At 41.5% G+C, this 21,486-nt stretch overlaps 1 protein-coding gene and 1 long non-coding RNA gene across 9 annotated transcripts in view; one reads left to right on the forward strand and one right to left on the reverse strand.

The window, feature by feature from the left end:
* Positions 1-5,034, reverse strand: LOC116242681 (uncharacterized). 3 transcript variants are annotated; one of them, XR_004169800.2, is made up of 6 exons: positions 4,930-5,034; positions 4,244-4,324; positions 2,010-2,168; positions 1,084-1,276; positions 200-279; positions 1-89 (listed from the first exon to the last, which is right to left on the reverse strand). It is a non-coding gene; the product is annotated as an uncharacterized LOC116242681 (long non-coding RNA). The 3 variants fall into 3 exon arrangements; XR_004169799.2 differs by having other exon boundaries at positions 200-525; XR_016459336.1 differs by having other exon boundaries at positions 200-525; positions 1,084-1,285.
* CTNNBIP1 (catenin beta interacting protein 1) overlaps positions 4,211-21,486 on the forward strand; it is a 26,769-nt gene continuing 9,493 nt past the window's right edge. For 2 of the 6 annotated variants that reach the window (XM_031613582.2, XM_031613587.2), the window contains exons 1-4: positions 4,615-4,752; positions 18,434-18,524; positions 19,928-20,049; positions 20,547-20,637. In XM_031613582.2, coding sequence (XP_031469442.1) covers positions 19,954-20,049; positions 20,547-20,637 — 187 coding nt within the window. In that variant the 5' untranslated portion in view covers positions 4,615-4,752; positions 18,434-18,524; positions 19,928-19,953. Of the gene's footprint in view, positions 4,377-4,480; positions 4,753-8,189; positions 8,282-18,433; positions 18,525-19,927; positions 20,050-20,546; positions 20,638-21,486 lie in introns of those variants that run through there. The other 4 variants (XM_031613584.2, XM_031613585.2, XM_031613583.2 and 1 more) reach the window with 4 other exon arrangements.

The following is a 21,486-nucleotide window of genomic DNA, read 5'->3' on the forward strand; positions in this document are numbered from 1 at the left end:
TAGAAAAGTAATTGGTGTGCTATGCTGAAGATACAGCCAAATAATCCTGAGATGTACCTCCATCAGTGTATCCGATGTTTCTCCAGGGGCTGGAAAAAAAAAGTGTTCTATTTATTATAATAAATCATTTGCTCAAATAAAAATTGGTAACAAAAGAAAAGCTTCTAGATGGAAGTGTGATTTTTGTGGTTTAACGTACAGGCTTGTGATGTTTGAGTTCCATCCTTGTTCCAGCATTAGACCCAGGCAGATCACTTATTCTCTATGCATCTTTTCCTCCTAGAATAAAATACAGATTATGATACTTGACAATCAAGTGCTGTGAAGCTGTCATTGATCGTACATTACTTTGAAGATTAAAAGTGCTTTGTTTTTTGTTTATCATTTTACTTCTGAAATAAAAATTTTGAAGTTCAGTAGCTTTAAACACATTCAGCAAAGTTGCCCAGAGTTCTTTTGGGCTGTGTATAACATCCTTTTTTTCATCTTCTTTCTCTATAGGGTGAATCTTGAGGTTGTACTGAGCTTAACAAAAAAAAAAAAAGAAAAAAAAAGAAAAAAGTGTTAGAGAGCAAACTGAAGCTTCAAATGATCTGTTTTTGTCTCCTTGTACTCCTTCCTTCTTTGATCTTAAATGGAGAAGTAACTAGTTACCTTTGTCTTAAGAAATCTTGTATTTTTCCTTTAAGAAATCCCTCATTAGTTTATCAGGTTACCTTCCCTGTTAAAATTAAGTTCATTTTGATAGACAATTCCCCATTAATGATGTGACGTTTGTATTAATTACACCCTACCAGGCATTGAAGGTTATATCATCAGTAGCAGAAATGGAAACCAAATTAAAACATATCTTTTTTTTTTTTTTTTTTTTTTTGTATACAGGCCATACTGGAAAAGGACAGATAGAGGTTTTACATTGTGAACATCTGAAAGTCAGCCTGCAGGCACCTTTTAGTTTCCCTACTGCAGCTGTTTTTTAAATCATGTTTCCCAAGTTCAGATAAGTCTTTTCTATTAGAGTAAACTCTTTTGTCAGTTTGCTCTGCTTAGCTATGCATGAGAGAAGTGTAGAAGTGCTCCTACCAGTGTTTTGCTGCAGGATTTGTGGAACACGTGCCACCTTGCCTTGTTGTCCAAAGTTCTGTTGTGTTTTCACACCAGAGGGAGGGTTAGTGGATGTTGGCCAGGTTTTCTCACCCACAGTTTCTAAATATCCAAGTTTCTCACTTCAGTCACATGGGAGCTGCTGGTGGTTGGAGCATCTGAGGAGGAAGGCCTGAAGTGTCTGTCAGTACGTGTTCAGAATAAGTAATGTTTCAGAATAAATAAATCTCTCTGAAATGAGGTCTTACAAGACAATATGAAGACAAAAGGTTAGTGGATGTAAATATACACATAGTATTGCTGTATCATGCACTGAAATGTCTGCTGTAGTTCAACACACTTTAATGTGTTGGATAGATGTTAACAATAGGTATATTTACAGATTTCCTTTTAAAATCAAATTCTGATCATGGCTGTTTCTTTCTTGTCATAATAGTTTGCTGCTTGGTAATGTTTAAGATTATTTTTTCAGCATGCCTCCAAAAATGGGTCAGTAATAATCACAGATGTATTGAAAACCCTCAGGCAGAGCCACCTGCAAAATCCAGTGCAACAAAGTGTTAATGTCTGGGTAAAAATCTTTTATTTATTCAGTTGATATCCTTGTAAGAGGGAGCCTGAAATTAAGCTCTGTAATGTTATCATATAAAAATGTACTTTGCAACTTTGTAAATACCAAGTATAATGGAGAAATAGTTCTGGTCTGGAATAAAGCATAGAGCTGAGAAGGTTTTGCACTGTACAAATGAAACCTGGATTAACAAGAAGATTCAAGTTCTAGCCTCTTTGGTTTTTTTCTTTTTTACATTAAGGGGCTTTTTTGTTCATGCCTTTAAAATCTGTGATTGTGCCTCCTTGAACATTAAATATGGCAATTCAGGCAGTTGAACTAAGTATTTAATTACCTGGGATGCCATGGGAATTTCAACCTACTGCTGTGGACCTCCTTCTACCTCTATAGAGTGCCATGTGTGAAAAAATATGAGTGGTGGAGCTGCTTCAGGAACTGCCAAACTGTTTCCACATCAGGATGATTTGGACAAACAGGAATTGTCAGCGTAAGTCTGAAGCAAAAGAAGAAAAAATTTCAAATTAAAAACAATTCCCTCGTTTGGTACCATACACATCTTTGAGAGCAATGCAGTTTTCCTTACTGTTGCATGGTTAAGTCAGATGAATAATGAAAGCAAGGTTTGTGTTGTACAGATGCTGCTGCAGGGCCTTAATGAGAAGAGAGATGCCAACAAATGCGGAGGAACTTGGAGGCTGGAAGCAGCTGTACTGTGAAGGAATCCTAAATGAATTTCAGAGCTGATTAAGAGAATTGGAGATCAGAGAAAGAGTGAGTAGAAAGCATTTTTCCTAACACAAGCAGAGATTCAAGGGAGGAGGTTTTGTGAAGTTGTGGCTTATTAGAACTAACATCAGCCTCATTAAATAGAGAAAGTGATTAGAAGATATTGAAAAGTCCAATTAATCTGTTAGATTTTCATGACGTAATATCCAACAGTTGTACAATACAAGGAAAACTGAGCCTTCAGATAAGTATTCTTTGTAACCCTGCTGATGAGCTGTTTTGTTCCCAGCAAGTGGGGTTGGAGCATCTGAGGAGGAAGGCCTGAAGTGTCTGTCAGTACGTGTTCAGAGTAAGTAATGTTTCAGAATAAATAAATCTCTCTAAAATGAGGTCTTACAAGACAAAATGGTTAAGACAATGCAGTGCACTTGCATCTTCTGTGTATTTTATGAAGATCCATGTATTCCCAGGGAACATGAAGGCCAGGGTGGACCAGACTGAGCAACCTGATTTAGCTTTAGATGTCCCTGTTCATTGCAGGGAAGTAGGACTAGATGATTTTTAAAGGTCTCTTCCAAATGGAACAATTCTATGAACAGTGTTCTACTAAATCTTTTTCAGAGCTAGGAGGTCAGAGGCCTCTGGAGCATTCATCGTGTCCTTTGACAGTAAAAGTGACTGTAAAATGACAAGATGTGACCTTTCTTGAAAGCAGAACTTGCAATAAGCTTATTGGTAGCAAAAGAGGGTGAGTCAGAAGCTGATCTAAAGTCAGTTGTTTTAAGAAAGCAAAATTCTTAAAGGGTAGAGGGAGCTAAATAGCATCTCCATCTGCAAAAATTAATGCAATATGTTCCACTAATGCCTTATGAGATTGCATTATGCTGTTGTACAGTTGGCCAGCTAAACTAAAATTAAACTAGGATAGGAAAGCCAGACAGCACTTTGTTGTGAAATTGTTTTGTCCATGATGCTAACAGGAAGAAAACTGATGGTACAGCAAAGATACAGATGATGGCTTAATCGTATGCTGCCATAAGATGCTCTTGGAAATTTCCCTCAGACTCGTGTACTGTGCTAATTAACGGTAATCCAACTGGAGGATCCCAGAGCGATGCTTCTGCATATTTTTTCAGCTTATGCTGGTGCTCCTGTGTTCTTTCCTTAAATAATTAATTATCATTACTGCCTGCTGTGCTGTGGGTATGTGCTAGTGATCTCAGATCCCAGCGTATTTGCACCATTTCTGTTCCTGTCAGCAGCTTGGGTTTGCTCTTTGCATAGGCTTTCATGTTAAGACCTTCATTAACTGGCAGTGGGGTATGGATTTCAGTGGCATCGAGCTTTGATGTCATTAAGTAGCAAGCTGTTAAAGGAAGTGCCACCTATTTCATTGCTGTGACTGTTTTCATGCAATTAAGTTAAATACCAAGCAGAAAACAGACACCTTTTAGTAAATAACACTTGGATAAAAAGGCTTTGTGTGCTTGCTGTCCTCACTGGTGGGGATTAGAAGGAAGCAGCATTGCTGTTCAGCTCAGCAGCGAATGGAAATGCAGCCGGGTGACAGAACAGAGCCACATTCGTGGTTTGTCTTTAGTTATTCCTATTTCCTCCCTGGTCACTGTGCTTTTACTCTGCTTCGGTCTGTGTGAGGGAAGGGTTACTTTGCCAAGACTTAAGATAGGGCCTCCGGTAGTGCTGGAACAAGCAGGTGGGTGTTTGTCCTAGCTGGAGGGTCTTGGAAGATAGCAGGTTCTGCATTTGCTGGATAAGCTTGAGTTTGAATTTTGCAGTGTCTTTACAGTCTTAGTGGAGCACTCTAGGAAAGCGGCCACTCACCTGGCTTAACGTGAACGCGATTTGTCTGATACGGCACAACCGGAGCGGTGCCCCTCAGCCCTGCCGCGCTGCCCGGGACAGCTAGAGGGAAGGAGGGAGCTCGCGGGGACGGCTTCAAAGGACGCTCCTCCAGGTGAGCGCCCAGCCGCAGCGGTACATACAGCTGCGGAAGACCCCGCCCCTTTCCGCCAGGCCCCGCCCCCCTTTTCCTTCTGACCACGCCCCCGTTTCAGCTCCGCCCCTTCCAGCCTGGCCCCGCCCCTTCCTCCCGGCCGACTCTCGGGTGGTGCCTGCGGCGCCGCCGCTGCCCTGGGCGCGGGGACGCGGCGGGTCCCTCCCCCGGAGCCGCCCAGGCGCCTCCCTCCGTCCCTCCCTGCCTCGTCGGGCCGCCGCGGTGAGTCACGACGGAGGAGGCGGCCGCTCCTCTCCGCTCCGCACGGCTCCGCTCGCCCGCGCCCACCGCCGCCCGCACCGCAGCACCGCCGGGGCCGGCCCGGCCCCGCACGCAGGTGAGCGCGGCCGCCCTTTGTGCGCGGCGCCCGGCCGGGAACAAAGGCTCTCGCCCGGGCCGCCCGCCGCCCCAGGCCTCCGCGCCGGCTCCCGAGCCCCCTCCTGTCCCCGGCCCGGTGCGGGGCCGCAGCCCCGGGGCTCCCCGCACCCCCGGGCCCGGCCACGGCCACGGCCACCTGCGGAGCGGGCGGGCGCTGCGAGGCCGTGGCCCCGGCGCACAGGTACGGGAGGTGCCCTGCTCGTTTTCTGGCATCATCCCTTACGTCATGTGGCACCCTGGCTCAGGGCGGCTGGGTCCCAGCGCAGAAATGGCTGCGTGAAGCAATTCCCTCATCAGCGTGTGGTCGGGGCGGTGGGACCGCCGGTGTCACCTCCGTGGGGCTCCTGCAGCCTTCCGTGCCTGACCGTCACCTCGGGGCCAGCACCCGCTGCTGTGTGCGTTGGATGGTGGACTTCTGTGGGTAATCTGCCATGCCTCCAAGCTGTGTGCCTGCTCAGGGTCTTCTAGAGCATCTGAAGCAGCACTCTAACTTTCTACTGGGCGTAAAGATGGGCAGTATCTGCAAGCTGGCCGTAGCTCTATCTTGGAAAGATGCATGAGCAGCATCAGTTTCTAAATCAGAATGCAATTGCATGCTAGAAAGCAGACAGCGGATGAGAGTTTCTGCATAACATGCAGATGCCCTTCATCAGGGTATGTTTGACTTGTAGGCTGCTGTTTGTTTTTTCTCCCCTCAAGAGGAGGATGTTTTGTTCTGCTGTATATCATCTTTTATTTGACCATTCCTCATCTTGGTACATTTAACAAAGTAAGCTTTGATGCTCTGTGGGATGAGAGGAAGACATTCTGCAGATGCGATGGTTAATAAAAGCCACCAGGCCAGATGCAGGGGGGGATGTTAGGTGTGCTTACTTAGATTTCTCCTCCATCTCAACTGCTATAGTGATGACGACATCTTTGGAGTATTTGGGGAAAATCACCTTTAAAAAAAAATATATATATATATACATATATATACATACACACTACAAAATCCAGATTTCTTGTTTAATTCTTGTTGGTCCATGAACTTGCAAGCTGTCGACTCCTTTTGCCCTTGATATTTTTAGAGCTCATGTGTGATACAAGGTAGCCTGCTGAAGGAGAAACATCATGTAAAATGATGGGAATGAGGCTGTGTGCTTAAAATAACTTTATTTTGGGAAGTAGGAGGCCTTTAAGTTGAGAGGAGACAAAGCTCAGGTTTGTATCTCTTGTAAACCCAGGCTTCTCTCTCTTATTTCAAAGATTGCAAATAGAATCAGATGGAAGGTAGTGAGCGGTGTACCTCAGGTACACTGGAGTTGCTTCACTTTGGCATTAGCTGAGAAAGCATCATCCCTTATACTGTATTGGTAGAAACTGGAATCTTCTTTTCTACAACTTAGAATTATTGGTGAGGTGATTTGAATGCTCTTTTAGTTGATATGGTGCAGGGTAAGAGTGAAAAAGGTACAAGGAAGATAACAGGCCTGGGTGAATGATGGAGTAAAGGCCGCTTCCAAAAAGTTAACTGGTAGTGATTGGATGAAGTTTTATGACTTACCCACAGCTGCTTCAGTTAGCACAGCATTGGTTTAATTCATTTGAAGTATTGCCAGAGGAGTTATGAGAAGTTAACACAAGTGCTTTCAGTGTTCCTTGGCATCCAACTGGGAGGGCCCTGTAATCCTCAGGAAATGGTCCTGCAGCCTGCTAGGAGTCTGGGCAATGCGTGCACATCAGGTGGAGCACTGCTGTCCCTCACCTAAGTGCCTGTTTGCAGCTGTGTGTAGGAGCTCCATGTGCTGCAAAGACAGTAGAGATGTGTGAGCAGAGGGGTTGTTTCTTTGCTCCCCATACTGTTTGAAACTTCTATCATCTGAACAAGAATCAGTTAGTACTAGTAGGTTCTAAAACCAAACAACTGAGGTGAGACTGCTGCTAGGGACTGATGACTTGCTTTGGGAATGGCTAATTTGGAGATACCTGTTCGTAATAGCTTAATAGGAGTGACTTTTTAAGTTTTTCTCTACAGCACTTTTATCACCTGTATCTGATATGTACCTTCAGGATTTTTAGTAAATATTTTGATTCTTAAGCTTGTTGTTGGCTATGAAGCATCCCTCCTGAGTGTCTGACCTAGTTTGAGGTGTCAAAGATGCACCAAAGTGGGGTGCATACAGAGGCTTTGGTAAGCTTCTGTTGAGTATGAATGGAGAAACTTCCCATAGAGGCTTTTTAAGAAAGGAGGGATTCCTTCTTTTGTTGACCCAAGTGGATAGCTACAAGGTGCTTGTACTTGGCTTTTCAGATAGAGAGAGTAAATGACTTTGTAGTAGGCTTCCAGATATCTTAACAGTGATGATAAAACTAGTCAGCCGTTCTGTGTTTCGCCTTTTACTGCTCGGAACGGTACTTCTGAAAGGTATGGTAGGATATTCAGCCCAAAATAAACTTTCAGTTTGTAAAAACAAAGAGATAAAGAACAGGCAAGAAATCATAACACTTAATAGTTTTTACTGAGCCCTCTTTAAAACCAGTTAGTCCTGTATATTTTTCTAGTAGATGAACCAAAGTCCGTCGTGTCTTGTAAGATTCTTTCTGAAGGTATCAATCTACAAGTTCTTTCCAGTTTGAGTGATTAGATTTACTGGAAAAGTATTGATTTCATTTGCAAGTGCACCAGTATGTGACTAGCCCTAGAATATGGTCATGTTTTGATGCTGATATGCAGTGAAGATGTAAACTAGTGTAACAACAATGTTTTGTTACTTACACCACACCCTCAGAAATGGGTCTGATAGCCTTGGTTGTACGTATGTGAGAGAAACATTATACTCATAAGCTTTATATGTAATAAAAATCTTGGTTCTGACAAAGTTAAATTCATGTGGGAAAACAAAAACCAAACAAATGTTTTGTTCCTGTTCTCAATGCTATTCTTTCTCTTAAGAATGGATGAAGCTTACAGTTCTTTCTCCCCATGTCCTTTAATCGGCCAAAACCAGAAAGCAGTGAGACAGCACTGTTGGTTTTGCTCATTCTGCTCTGGTAGGTGAGAAAAAAAATCAAAGATTGGACAAATGAGGAACTTCAGCTGGTAATTGAATGAGTGGAATACTCATTGTGAGTTTTGTTTGGAGACACAGCACTGGGAGAAAGGTATGTAACAAATGTTCCTAAAAAGGGGGAAAGGGAATTAATGGTTTCTGATCGCTAGTGTTGATTTGATGGAATGTAGTAGTGTTTATATATAGCTGAAATGCAAATTTGAATTTAAGAAGAGTGACCGTCCCTCTGCTTCTCAGTGACCATCCATGTCTTACAGAACATCACATCTGAACCTGTGTTTCAGAAGCAAACCCAAATGCCCAAAAATCTCATCTGGAGTTAAATTGATATAGAAAGAACTCTAAAAACTTTGGTTTGGACTGGCAGAATTCCACTGATTGGGGAGCAGAACTGTAGCCAGTAGATTCTGTTGCACTGGAATCGTTCTGTTTCCAGTAAGTATTTAGAGCAAGAGCATATTTGATTTTTAGAAACTACTTTCTCAATACGTGATGAGCATAAGTAACAAAAATAGAAGCAACTTAAGCGATCAGCTCTGTGTGACCATGAGCAAGCTCTGAGACTTTGACTCAATTTATCCTTCTATAAAAATGAGTTGACTAATTCACAAGAATGTTGTGATGTTTAATTAAGTATAATTGTTTTGCGTTTGAACTCACCTACATCTTGATTCAATGCACACAGAAGTCAGTGAGGAGCTTTTAATTAATTTCTTTGAGTTTTAACAAAGTGTTCATGTACACACACCCAGGTACACTTGAAGGAAATGTGACCTAAATCTTTGCAGCAGAGTTTCCGTAGAGTGAGAGTGTAAAGGCTGAAGCAACTTGAAGTAAATTACCAACGGAGGCCTTTTGTACAACTGGGAGGGGAATGGTGCAGTTCCATTGCTCTCTGACATCTGCTGCTATAATAATTGAATTGAGATTGTTTGTGCTGTGTTTTACATGGGATGTTGATGATGATTTCATTGTGTCTTGGTGGCTTGCTCAGTTGGTCCTGGAGGGTAATATCAGGCTTGAAGATAAATGTGGGAAGTGGATGTTGATGCAGAAATGATCAGCAATAATGCACTTAAAATATAATTAACTATAGGAATTGATGCCAAATGGAGAAAAGTAGGAGCATTCACATCAGCTTAGCTGCTTTTTTGGCAGGAATGCATGTAGATGCCAAATAATACTCGTTGGTTTATGTGGAATTTGGGAAAGTGTTTGCTTAACTCCACAGGTCAGAAGTGCCATTTTTTTTTAAGAGAGATTTTACCACTGCATATTGGTCAGCAGCTACAGATGGCTGCAGAACGGATCTTTCACAGATCACATACAGCTTTTTGCAGAACTTTTCTCACATTTTACTGCCATGATTCTTAGGTCACTGGTTTCTACAAAAGATACTTTAATCCTTAAATAAAATTCTTTGTGTAATAATACATATGTGTGAAGAAATAGTTTTGGCACTTTGCTTTTAATACATCCATTTCATTTTCTAAGCAGCTGCAATTTTTGACATAAGTGCCACAAGCTCCTTGCTTCTGTTGATGCTAATAAGGATGCACTGTGATTGCACTAACAGCTTGGAAAGGGCAGAAATCTGTCTTGACCTGCAGTGATTCCTTTTGCCCTATTCTGTCATCTTCTGCCTTTTGCATACAGTGTGCTCCTCTGGAAGCTCTGGCAAGTGTGAAATCTCACACTCAGTTTTTCACTTGGAGAAGAATCTGCCTGGTCTTTAGTGTTGTTTTTAATGGTCCCTGAGCTAACACCTTCTGTTAGTATTCATATAATTGGAGTTGGATTAGTCACAGTAAGTTTTATTGCATGTGTGATGCCTGTATTCTTGCTAGAAGGGAATTTCTGTGTCTCCTTACATGTATGATACTGTGAAACCATCAGTGTTAGGTGCTGAATTTTGTTAATCTCTGAATAAGTGGCACTTGCCAGGCAGTTGTACGTTCAGCTTTCCACGAGGCTCGGGTTGGGTGCCTTTAACAAGAGTGCTTTCAGCCTGTGGTTCTGCTCCAGCCCTGAATGGGGCTTCACAATCAGAGCCCTTAGAGAACCTGCAGTCAGTGCGTGCTTCTCTCCAGCCTGTGTGCATGTTAGTGGGGGAGTGCTGTCAGACAGTGACCTCATACAGGATTATTTCACAGTTTAGGGCTAATATAATTAACTGTACGTACAAAATTGTGACTGGAGAGGAAGGAAATTGCATCCCTGTTCCTGAGAAATAGGAAGTCCCTTGGAGGCATGAGTTCCTTCCTTGTAATCTCGCTTTACCAAAAACTAGAGGTAACAAAATGTCAACAGTAAAATTGATTTGTAACTAAGAATTCATGTGAAGTTTACGAAGATTAAACATTAAAATTGACAAGTTGCTTTTCTTCCTTTGTACTCTCTCCATCTTTGGTGGCCTTAAGGAGGCAACCAAATCCCTTTTCACGTTGTTAGTCAATCCTTCAGAGAAGAGGTGAGCTGGCATGCTTCTGCACAAGGGGTTAGAAGAGCTCTGTAGACCAAGCTAGTAAACACTACCAAAAAAAGCTCTCACGGGCATTCTTTTATGAAGGTCCTAGGAGTGGAGGTCTCTTGCCCATATTGTCCAATAATATCAGTGATGTTACCATATGATTGAGGAGACAAAAGGTTCTGTGCTCTGGATATTGAAAAACGTGTGATCAGGGAACATATTTGTGTTAGGCAAATGGTCATTAATTCTTGACTTTAAACAGGATGTATTAATGAAATAGCTCTTCAAATGGCTTAAAAACCCAAGCTATGTAGGTTCAAAACTGAAAGCACTTCTTTGGTTGTGTTTTTTTATTATTATTATTATGCAGAAAGTAGCACAGGATTGTGATATTCTTTTTTCTTTCCCTTTGAAGGGCAAGGTGAGTAGGTGTTGGAAGGGATGTATTCATCAGTGTTTTACAGCCAGTATTGATGTATGAAGCCAGAATGGTCAGACAGTGCTGGTAGTCAGCAGCTATTAGTCTCAAAGTGTCCTTGGTCCTGACACTGTATTTTGCTGCAGTATTGCAAAACATTAAAATGCTAGTCACCAGCCTAATAACAGCTCATGTCTTAATTGCTTTACCAAAAGAAATCCAGTTAGCCATAATCTCTGCTATAAAAGAGTTGTAGTTCTTGTCAGTGTGAAATGCATGTGATCTGTCATTAATGGTGTTCAGATGTCCGTACAAATTACAGGGCAACATAAGTCACGTTTTGGATTGAAAGCTATCTCAGATATGCTGGGCATCTGTAGAAAGATACTATGCTGATGAGTACCAAAGGACTGCCTGTAAATATAATGGTGCTTCAGCAAGTGGAATAGTGCAGAGAAACACATGCAGTAGGCACTGCTCACCATCTCTGGTTAAACAGAACAATACAGCGTGCTGAAAACTTGGTCACTGGACCACAGAAGCTTGGCTCCAAATATGAACTTCTGGGTTTAGGGGGCTGTTACTGCAGGCTCGTAAATTGAAGTTGCATATGATTGTTATTTTAACTGCTTACAGATACCTACTGGAGTTCTGTATGGTCTGGTTTCAGACCACTCCATACGGGTTTGTGATTGTTAGTAATGTCACTTGCCTTTTTGTTAATGGAGGTTGAAACGTGAATTTTTTGTGCTATCCAGAGGTTAACAGCAGTTTAATTTCATAAATCTGAATGCAATTACAGTATGGAAATCCTGGAAACAGATACTGAAGTGTTTCTCCATTAGTGCTGCCTGGTAATTCTGAATGTACAATTGTTCATGTGTGTTTGTGCTCTGTGTTCCATTTCAAGCCACTTGAGAGTTACTGAGGAATGCAGAAAAACCATCGTACACCTTGGGCATCCACAGATACTTGCATCAATTTTGACACTGTACTCTATTGGATAGGAGGATTTATGAAGGCATGATAGGCTTATTTTAGGTTCATTAGGAAGACTCAACTGATTTATTGCTTCTATAGTCAACTAATCCTTTCAGTGTTTGTGGTGTAGGGCGTTTGCGTCCCATTAATTAAATTGCATTATAGCCTGTTGAGTTTGGTTTCTGTAACATTAATGGCAGTCTTCAAGAAAACCCACTTATAATGCTAATGGTCTGTAGGTCTTTGGAAGATTGCAAGTTTGATGTAATGACTTCTTGCAGAGCTTTGAAAACACGACTTCAGTCATAACGCTGAGTTCACAAGAAGGTGATATGACTGCAGTTGTTGGTCTGGATGCTCCTTGTGCTCCATGTGTGTGATTGTGCATTCCCTTGGGGCTGTTCCTGAAGTGAACACAGGACAGATGTGCTACAGGAGTCTGACCTTGGTGTCTGTAACCCAAAAATACAGTACTTGATTGATGGAGATGTTATATGGGGATATATTTTTTCCTGACCTCTCGTATTTTATGCAGTTTTTAAATGGAAAATATTTTGATTCTAGTGAGGTATTGATAAAATTGTTACTTATTTCTGGTGCTTGCTGTTTTCACTAGTTTGATTCAAATGAAGTCCAAACCATGGAAATGAAAGCAGTGTCTTCAGGCATCTCAAGTTGTCTGGCACGTTGTAAACTTGGTTTTCTCATTTTGAAAAGCTAGAATATTTATAAAGAGTTCAGTGGAAAGCATTGTTTTGTCTTGATGATGGATGCGTAACGCTTTTTTTACAGCCATGATTCTGTTGTTTGGGATACCCGGTAGTTAAAGTCATTAGCTATCTATCATTATGGCCTAGTTTCCTGTTTAGAAGGTTTGTAGCTTTGTTATAAATAAGGGAAGAGGTGCAGCGAGCCTCTGAGAGGTGCTGGTGATCGGGACAAGAGCAACACTTCATTTCAGCTGTCGAAGATCATCTTGGCTGAAGTAAAGTATTGCAATGCTTCTTAAAAGTTGTTTCTTTGGCTTGGGATAAAATTTGAGTATTAACTGCTATTGCTACGTTTTGTAACTTTTTGAAGCGTTCTTGGCAAATTCCTTTTTTTGAAGTCTGAATACCTTGAAGATGGAGATCTTCAAAGGTTCTGTTGCTGTTAATGCATTTAATTCCAGAGGCTTCAAGTTGACTGCCAAAAAACCTGTACCACCTCTTTTAACTGCATGAGGTGTAAGAGATATCTTCTGTGTTCAAGTTTGCTGCTGTGCTGAGGCAGACAGCATGAATCTGGTTTGTGTTTGCCTGAAGGTCAGGACATGAGCTGTAACTCCATGAAAATGGTGACCGTAAAAGTGGGATGGCAGCTTGAGCATTGATGTAAGAGTAACTTTATTAAACTGTGGCAGTGGTTTGAGCTGTTACCTTCTTGAAGACAGAGGACTGCAGTGGTTTTGTTTAAATCAAATTCTTACATTGAAGAGATGTGAATCTATCATTGGAGTTCCAGCTGGGAATGGACTGAAATTATACACTGGGATCCAGGTTCTGTGATAAAGTAGAAGATAATGCTGGATTTAAAACAATAAGACAGAAATAGACAAATACTTCAGCTCTTATTGTTCACCTATAAATAGGTAGCTGTTATGAATTCTGCCTTGCCATATCCCTCTGGAGATGGAAATTAATCCAGCCTCCAGCTGCCTGTGACTGAAGGTCATGAGTCAGAATTAGAGGAAAATTGGTAGCAGGATTTTGCAGACTCTGCTTCCTGACTTGAGGTTTTGGGCTCCAGCTTGGAGAGCTTTCAGTGCTCAAGCTGCTCTCTGTAAAGCAGTGTTTGAGAATTAACAAGGCTTCAAGGTGCTGCATTCCTTTACACTTGGAATTTGCCAGCATGACTGTATTTTAACCACTGAGTACTCAGTGGTGTGGTGGTGGGAGCTGGCAGCTTCACGTTTGGTAATGATATCAGAGAGTGAGGGGGACCTCCTCATCCCAGCTGTTAACTCCATTTGTGCACTGCGAATGAAACCTCCTGTGGTTGGGTTGTTCACTGTAACTCCTTATCTGAGCCTTTATAATCCTATCCCAGTAACTGAGGTTTTTTGCTGCCTCCAACAGAACAGATTGAAGAAAAAGCTGTTTATGTAGCTGAACCAGCTCCTGTAGGAGTCAGTTTGCTTGTAACTAGAAATAATACCGTATATTAAAAAGGTAAGCAGCTGTAACCTACATCTTAAAGAGCTTGTCAGGTGTACCCTGAATTATTAAGTACCTTAAATTATTAAGACTGAATAGGTAAAATATTACTCACAATTACTGGCACTTTACTGCCTATTTCGCCTTCAATCTAAGCTGTTCAGGCTGCTCAGTTCCACTGTGCTTCTTTCCATACCAGTAAGGTGGGGGTGTTAAGAATGTCAGCATTAGAGAAGTGTTGGGGGAAATAACCAACAGAAGGAACAAAAGCTCACCTGGTTTTTTGGTTGGTGTGTTGCATGAAGTTAGCATGGCCTTTAAGCTGAAGCAGGGTGCTGCAGTAACTTGCTTTATGCCAAATTTACAAACGTTCATTTCTGAAATCTGTTTGTTTTTTTTTTCCTTTGGGGATATGAAATGTCCCTTTGGTTCATTTTGGGGAGGAAAAAAAAAAAGGAGGCAGGGGTGTCAGGAGTTGAGAAATTGTTTATAATAACTTTTTCTGTGGCAGTGCCCAGAAAAAAAAAGCCCTTCCAGGTTTTGAGTTGGTAGGAGAGGAGGTGGAAGCCAAGGAAATGGTTATAAATCTGTCCTTGTTGGTTGCTGTGTGCTGGAATCCTCCTTGCCTGAAAGAGCTCAGTCAGAGTAGCTCTGGCCAACGAGCCCGAGTTTCCTTAGGAGCTGTTTCCATCTGTTCATCAAACAGAGCTGCTCAGCCGAGTTTGTGTCCAGAGTTCTCCCATCTCTGTTTTTTTGAATGTGTAAACAGTGCCATTGATGTTCTAAATCTGGTTAGGAAAAGGATGGGAGGTGGTGAGCTGGAAAGGTAATATTTTAATCTGTGTATTACTGTACGGTTGTGTGCAGGGTTACTGGCTGAAGGGAACCCTGTGTGGTTCTTCCGTTTGCTTTTGAGAGGGATTTTTTCTTTTCATGATGAAGTTTTCATGGCCATGAGCAATGTGGACAGGAAAGGGAGCATCCTTTCCATTAGCAGAAAAGTTAATACTTAGTCCTCTTGTCAGCATAACCATGAAGTAGCCCAACTTCTCAGATGCACATACATCTGCTGGTTCCAAAATAAGCTCGTTTTACTCTAATCCTAATTTACTGCCTTGCTAGGAAGTGCAACTTCAGACCTTCAGTGAACGAGGTGGTACAACTTCAGTTCTTCAGTAAATGAGGTGGTTTTTAAACTCTTCCTTTTGTAAAGAGGCAGGTTTGTGTCTGCTGCTTCCGCTGCAGGACAGATGGGTTGGGTAGGCAGAGGGCTGGGAGCAGGGATGTCAGGCATGCAGGGCTCTGCCCAGTCCACATGTTGGGCCTGGCCAAGCAGAGAACATTCCTGCGATGCTCACCCAGCCCTTCTGCGGGCAGATTGATGGATCGGGCAGCTTTTTCAAAGGTTTGCTGCTGTTTGCTGCTTGGGAAAGGGAGAACATGGGTTTTAAACCCAAATTTGTCACCTGGGCTGGCAGCTTTGGGATGTAATATTTGGGGCTTCCTCATTCATTATTCTGTCTTGTGAATCGTATAAAATATAAATGAGAACCAAGTTTCATTCCCTGCGTGTGCCAAGCAGGGAAAAATGAGGTGACCCAGTTATGTCCATTTCACAGCGTGTTGGGTGCAGAGGGACCAACATAAAGGATTTAGTCATTTATTACAGTTCAGTGAGAGATACAATTGTTGCAGCCTAAAGGACAGCTTTTGAAATGCATAGCCTGGTCTTTTTCAGAAGAGAGGAAGTTGTTCTTATCTGCCAAGTGAATGATGTTCTGAGCTTCCCAGTTCACCTTGCTGAACAGTCATACCTGGAGAGACCAGTTCCAGGCCGGTAGAACAGCGCGTACTGATGGCTTCATCACCTTGTGGCATCTCTTCCTTTAGCAGTAGTAATTCAGGGTATGACTGCCAGAAATTGAGCTGAAACTCCTGTATTTCTTGGCTTAGACAGATAAGTACCAATGGAAGTGTAATGGGCTTCTGGATGGTTTTGTGTTCTGCTTACTGAGGGTGAAAGGCACTTCTTCTCCAGAAAATTCAGGTTGAAATTGTTATTCATCCAGCTGAATCTTTTTTTTTAACTGAAAAGGAGGTGTGGCTGACAACCTACATTTATTTCTAGATTCACGTTTTCCTAGGCCCATACCTTGTTCATTCTCTTGAATGAACAGCATTCGTGCTCAGTTAACACTGGGAATTCCTTTAGTCTGGTATGACAGTTTATGTTATTCCATCTCCCTGTTTGGGATCACACAGATCAATATTTCATCTGTCAAGGATTTTCTCATTCTTTCTCTTCACCACTTGTGGAGACAGAGGGACAGCAAGTCAGAGCTGGGTGCTGGCAGAATGAGCAGTGGCTGGGCAGGAGCAAAATGTGGGTATGAGTGAGACAGAGGGTAATTGTAACTGAAAGGAAGAATTACTGAACTTTCTCATATTTTGCACTTCTTCCCTCCCACCCCTAAAACACGCAGTTGCAAAGTGTTTTTAGATCTTATTTCTTAGGATTTGTTAGAAGTGAACAGGGAAGTGTTGGTGTATAATTGAAAATGGTGGATGTGTGAGCTGATGTTCATAATGGCTAGGAATTGGTTGGTACAACAAGGTCACCAGGTCTTGTAGTTGTATTTAGCTCTTGTGCATTTAAGAAAAAGTAATGATGTGATTTATTTGGCTTTCTTCAGTCATCTTGGACCTTTAGCAGTGAAGGTGCATGTCGTGGAGAACACTCACACTATGGGTTAGCAGGGAGGCTCTCAAAATACAGCATGCAGGTGTGGTGGTCTGCCCATTGATTTGCTGAATTCCTCTGAATTTACAGGGCTGGGAAAACATTTCATCTTCCAGTTCTAATTTGTGTTTGGTGTTAAATACAATAAATGCATAATGTTACTGATTTAGGGGAGGATTGGGGGTTTTAATGGTAGCCATAAATACTGTGTTATTGTGAGCAGGTTGTAATACATCTCAGAAGTGGTTTGCTCCCATGTGCTTGGCTTTTCCTTTAGGAAGGAGCTCTCACAGGTGTGCAGGAATATCTGCCCACTGCGTGGGGTTGCTTTGAGGTGTGTAGGAATGAGAATGGCAATTAGTTACTGCAAATGGTCCTGTTGTCAGTGCTGCAGATGATATTCCTTGGGACTGCATGTTTAGAGGGCAAGAACAGTGAGAGCTAATTAACAAGGTATGGTTTAGATAGCTCAGGCGATTTCTCTCCTCTGGAGAGGTGAAATGATTCTTTTAAATGATAAAATGCTAAGGCTCAGCTGCCTCCAGCACTTGTTAGTTAGAGCTGCTGCAGAGAACATCTGGGTGAAGCTAGCAGTGTTTTGAATGCAGCTTTTTTCTCTGATGAATCTGGTGTACAGAATATTGAGTGGTAGGAGCTACCCCTTCCTTGTTTCTCTGCTAGTAATGACACCTGCATGGGGTGGTGAACAGCCCTGAAGGACATTTAATTAGCCTAGCTCTGCTTTTACATACTGACATTTAAAGAAGGGGGGAAAAAAAAAAAGAGAATATGTTTAATAATGGTAAACTGGAGTTTGTTAACAAATGATGTGAATATGTGCATCTTCTCTAATCGGATACTTAAGTACAGCAACTTATGGTAATTAAAACACAGTTCTAGCTGTTTGATGCTGTCCTGAGTAGCAGGCTCTTGCTATTTCATAGCACATAACCCTGCCTGGGGCTGAGGGGTCGGAGTGATGATCACTGAGGTCCCTTCCAACCCAAGCCATTCTGTGGTCACTAAAGATTTGCACTATCACTCCATTTGTGAGCTTGAATCATTTGTCTTACATGCTAACGTGATGGACAGGAAGAGTTGTAAACTTTTCTTGAGCCCTGGTAGCCAGTGTCAGATGTGAAATGTGCCACAGATACCTGTAACAAGTCCAAAGGAAAGAAATAAGAACATGTAACTGTTAGCTGATGTTGGCTGAACACTGAGGTCGGTCTGAAAAATTTTGTGCAGAAGACTTTCTGGCCCAGCATTCAGATGCCAGTCTTGTAATTACTATATTCACATAACGTATGCATAGTTGAAAACAGTAATTTTGGTCTAAGTCACCATGCTTTCCATTTCTCCATAGTTTTCCTCAAATCTTTGGTAGGCTATGCCTGTTTTTTTAATCTAGAAGAAATTACATGTCAGTACTTCTGTTGGCTTTTTCAGGGAGCTAGCTTTTGTGCTTAAAGCTGCTCAAGGACTGCAAAGCTTGAATGCCTCCCATTCTCTAGTGATTGGGAGTGTCACTGGTATGTACAGGGTATGAATCTTGCAGATGTAGAATGGGTTTACCTTTAAAAAAACTTACTCTTTAAATATAAGAAAGGATCTACAAACTCCAGGCAAAGTTTTGCTGTTATGAATTTTGGCTGCACCTTGATATAAAGCAAACTGTGCTGCCAGAGGTATTGGGTAAAGTTTTCTGCTTCTTTTTCCCTTTTCTTTTTCTAGGTTTCAGCTTTTTATGTTCCTATAATGTTTTGCTTCTTTGTTTTCACAGGGCTGTTTTCTCATACTTCTTTCTCCAAATCTGGCAGTTAGTTGGGAGTGAGCACGTGCATTATCTGATCTTCTGTGGTTTTTAGAAGCAGGTATGTTGGCAGGGAAAGTTCTTAATGTTGTACTCACTTGGGAGGGGGCAGGGTGGGGATGAGGGAGCTTTCCTGAGCTGTGTACCAGAAAAAGGATTGCAGGGTTAGGGAAATTCTGCTGGGTTGCGTTGCATGATGTATGGCAAATTAATGTAACTTTCCTGGGAAAGCCAAGTGGGTAAGAACTTCAGTAATGCTTTCCAATCCTTCTTTTCTAAAGATGGATTGTATTGTTTTAGAGCATAGACCGGTTTTGCAAGTGGTTGTGGAAATGTCCTGATGTAATTGCACAACATATATGGTGGGTAGCGTTTGTCATCCTAAAGGGCATCTGCATGTAGCAGCAATGGAGAGGTGTTTTTCAGTCTCAATATTGTTTTAAGACTGTTGTCCTACTTTTTAAACTGTCAAATAGAAAAAGCTGTGGTTGCTGAGACTTTGACCCAATCTGTGCAGTAAACGAAAAGCAAAGCACTGTTGCTCTCTAATCTTACTTTATACATGTGTTGCAGTAGCTTTTGACTTGTCTGAGTACTTTTATTTCCCTCTATGTTGCTACTGCCTTTGTAAGGTATTCCCTGAATGAGAAGGTTTAATATTTTTTATTCTTCCAGTTAAACATGTAGGTCATGATGAATCCACCTCGGTTAAAACTCGCTTTGGAAGAACCAGATTTAAATAGGAGCATTACATCACCTCTTTTAAAGTATTTGATAAATTAACAAACGACTTGAAGGCTGTCATGCAGGAAAAACATGAATAACTAAATGTATTTAGTGCAGATCTTTGTAATGCCCAGTGTGTAGTGGGATACTGAGTGCAGATCTCCTGAGCTGGCATACGGTGGCATTTTCTTGATGCTTGTGTGTAGTGCCACCTATTGGTAGATAGTCCATATAACTTCCATTCTTAAACCGTAGGTGTGTTGTGGTTGCTGGTTTTGTTAATTAAAAACAAAAGACTTCAGGCTTAAGAATTAACATTTCATCTACTTTTATTTATCCAACGTGTGCTTCGTGGCTGTGCGTTCTGCATCCTGTTTTCATGTTGGCTGTTGTTATTTCTGGAGAGGAGAAACAAAATCACAAGCTCCTCTGTCAGTAATTCTTTCATCTAGGATTCATGTTGCTCTTTCTCTACTTCTGCAGTAATGTAACAACAGATAATGAGCCAGTAATGTCTGAACATCAGCCTCTTTCAGTCTCTGAGTTGAGCAAGGCCCAATTCAATTATTCAGATTTCTTTCAAGGATTTCTCTGAAGCTTATGATTCCTCACACTTGTAGTCAGTAAGTGCTCCGCCTGCTGTTGAAAAATAGTTCAGGAATTAAACTTGCCTGTTGTTGCTATTATACCCCATTACCTGTTTTGATTCGTCTTCTTCTGATCTTATCACATCTCCAGGAAATCCAGGAGCTGGCAGGAGGGGAATGAACCGTGAGGGCGTCCCCGGAAAGAGTCCGGAGGAGATGTACATTCAGCAGAAAGTGAGAGTCCTACTCATGCTGAGGAAGATGGGATCAAACGTAAGACATGCTGTCACAGCCTGTGCTTTGTGGCTTTCCAGATGTAATTTTGTAATAACTGGGGTAGTGCTCTCTGAGTTGGGTAGGTGATGGTCTGGCTTTATTACTGAGTTGTTTTAGCTATCATTGATTTAGCCGTTACCTGTGATTAAATACAGTTGAGGGGTTTTTTGCATAAATATGAGGGTTGTGGTACTTGAATCTAAATCTGAACATCTGATTATTTCTCTACTTCTAGCAAAATTTTTCATTATTGTGAAACCAGGAAAGTAAGGCAACTGTTTTAAAGTGACTTTGAATCTCTCAATGAATGTGGAATGTACCAGTTTGCAGCTGTAGCCTTGCTGGTATCACAATTTATCTGAATATTAGTTAGCTTAAATGGTTGAAGATTAAAGTAGAGGTAACTCTGATGATTCCTACTGGAAAGTCATAGATGATGTCTTGAGTTTTTCTTCATTTTCCTTTCTGCTGACCAACTCTTTGTACATTTTCAGCTGACTGCCAGTGAAGAGGAGTTCTTGCGCACGTATGCAGGTGTAGTGAATAGCCAACTTAGCCAGCTGCCTCAACACTCAATTGATCAGGGTGAGTGCTGGATTTGTTTGCCTTGTGTTCATTTCATTTGTGAGAAGAGTTTCAGAAAATACTGAATTTAGGTTCCTATCTTTTTGTAGTAATATACTTCCTATTTAAACTCATCCTGCAGTTTGAGGTGTGTGGTTCATTTTTTGCTCTAATCTTTGGAAAAGAACTGGAGTGTAATGTTCAACAGAACTCAAATTTTTGAGATATGGTACAGACAGAGATAACTGCTGCTGTGAAACTTTCATACTTGTTCTGGTAAATTATGATCTGTTTAATGAACTATTTTTGTTAGTTGCCATACGATGTTATTTTAATTGGATTTGTTTGTGTTCCTATTAAGGAGATGAAGTAGGTGTTGCTTTTGTGAATTCTTTACAAAAGTCTTGGTAAATAACTCCATGGTGTTATTCTGAAGCTGCAGATCTGTTCTGAACTGAATGCTGCTTTCTGCATGGCTTTTTTTCATCTTCATATAGGCCCTATGCCAGATCACATTCATAATGTGGGATTTGGTTTGGGAGGAAATTTTTTCTTGTGCTGAAAATAACTGAGTTAAGGAGAAATTTAATATAGATCTGAGACATTTAGAAAACCATTAGGAAACCTGTATAGACTTGCACTTCAGTTCTAAGCGTGTATTCATTCCTCACATAGCTGGGGGATTGATGCAGATAGATATGCTTGTGTATTTTGGCTCAGAATTCCTAAACTTTTCTGCCAGTCTCAAATGAAAATTTGCCTCTTTCTTCTCAAAAACTGAGGAACACATTGAGATGAGAACAACTGCATTTGTTACCAGAGAGCTGTGATGCTGCCTCCAGCAGTTGGCTTTTGTCAACTTTATTCCTA

Source organism: Phasianus colchicus, chromosome 22, assembly GCF_987193195.1.
Source record: "Phasianus colchicus chromosome 22, bPhaCol1.hap1.1, whole genome shotgun sequence".
Taxonomy (NCBI): Eukaryota; Metazoa; Chordata; class Aves; order Galliformes; family Phasianidae; genus Phasianus; species Phasianus colchicus.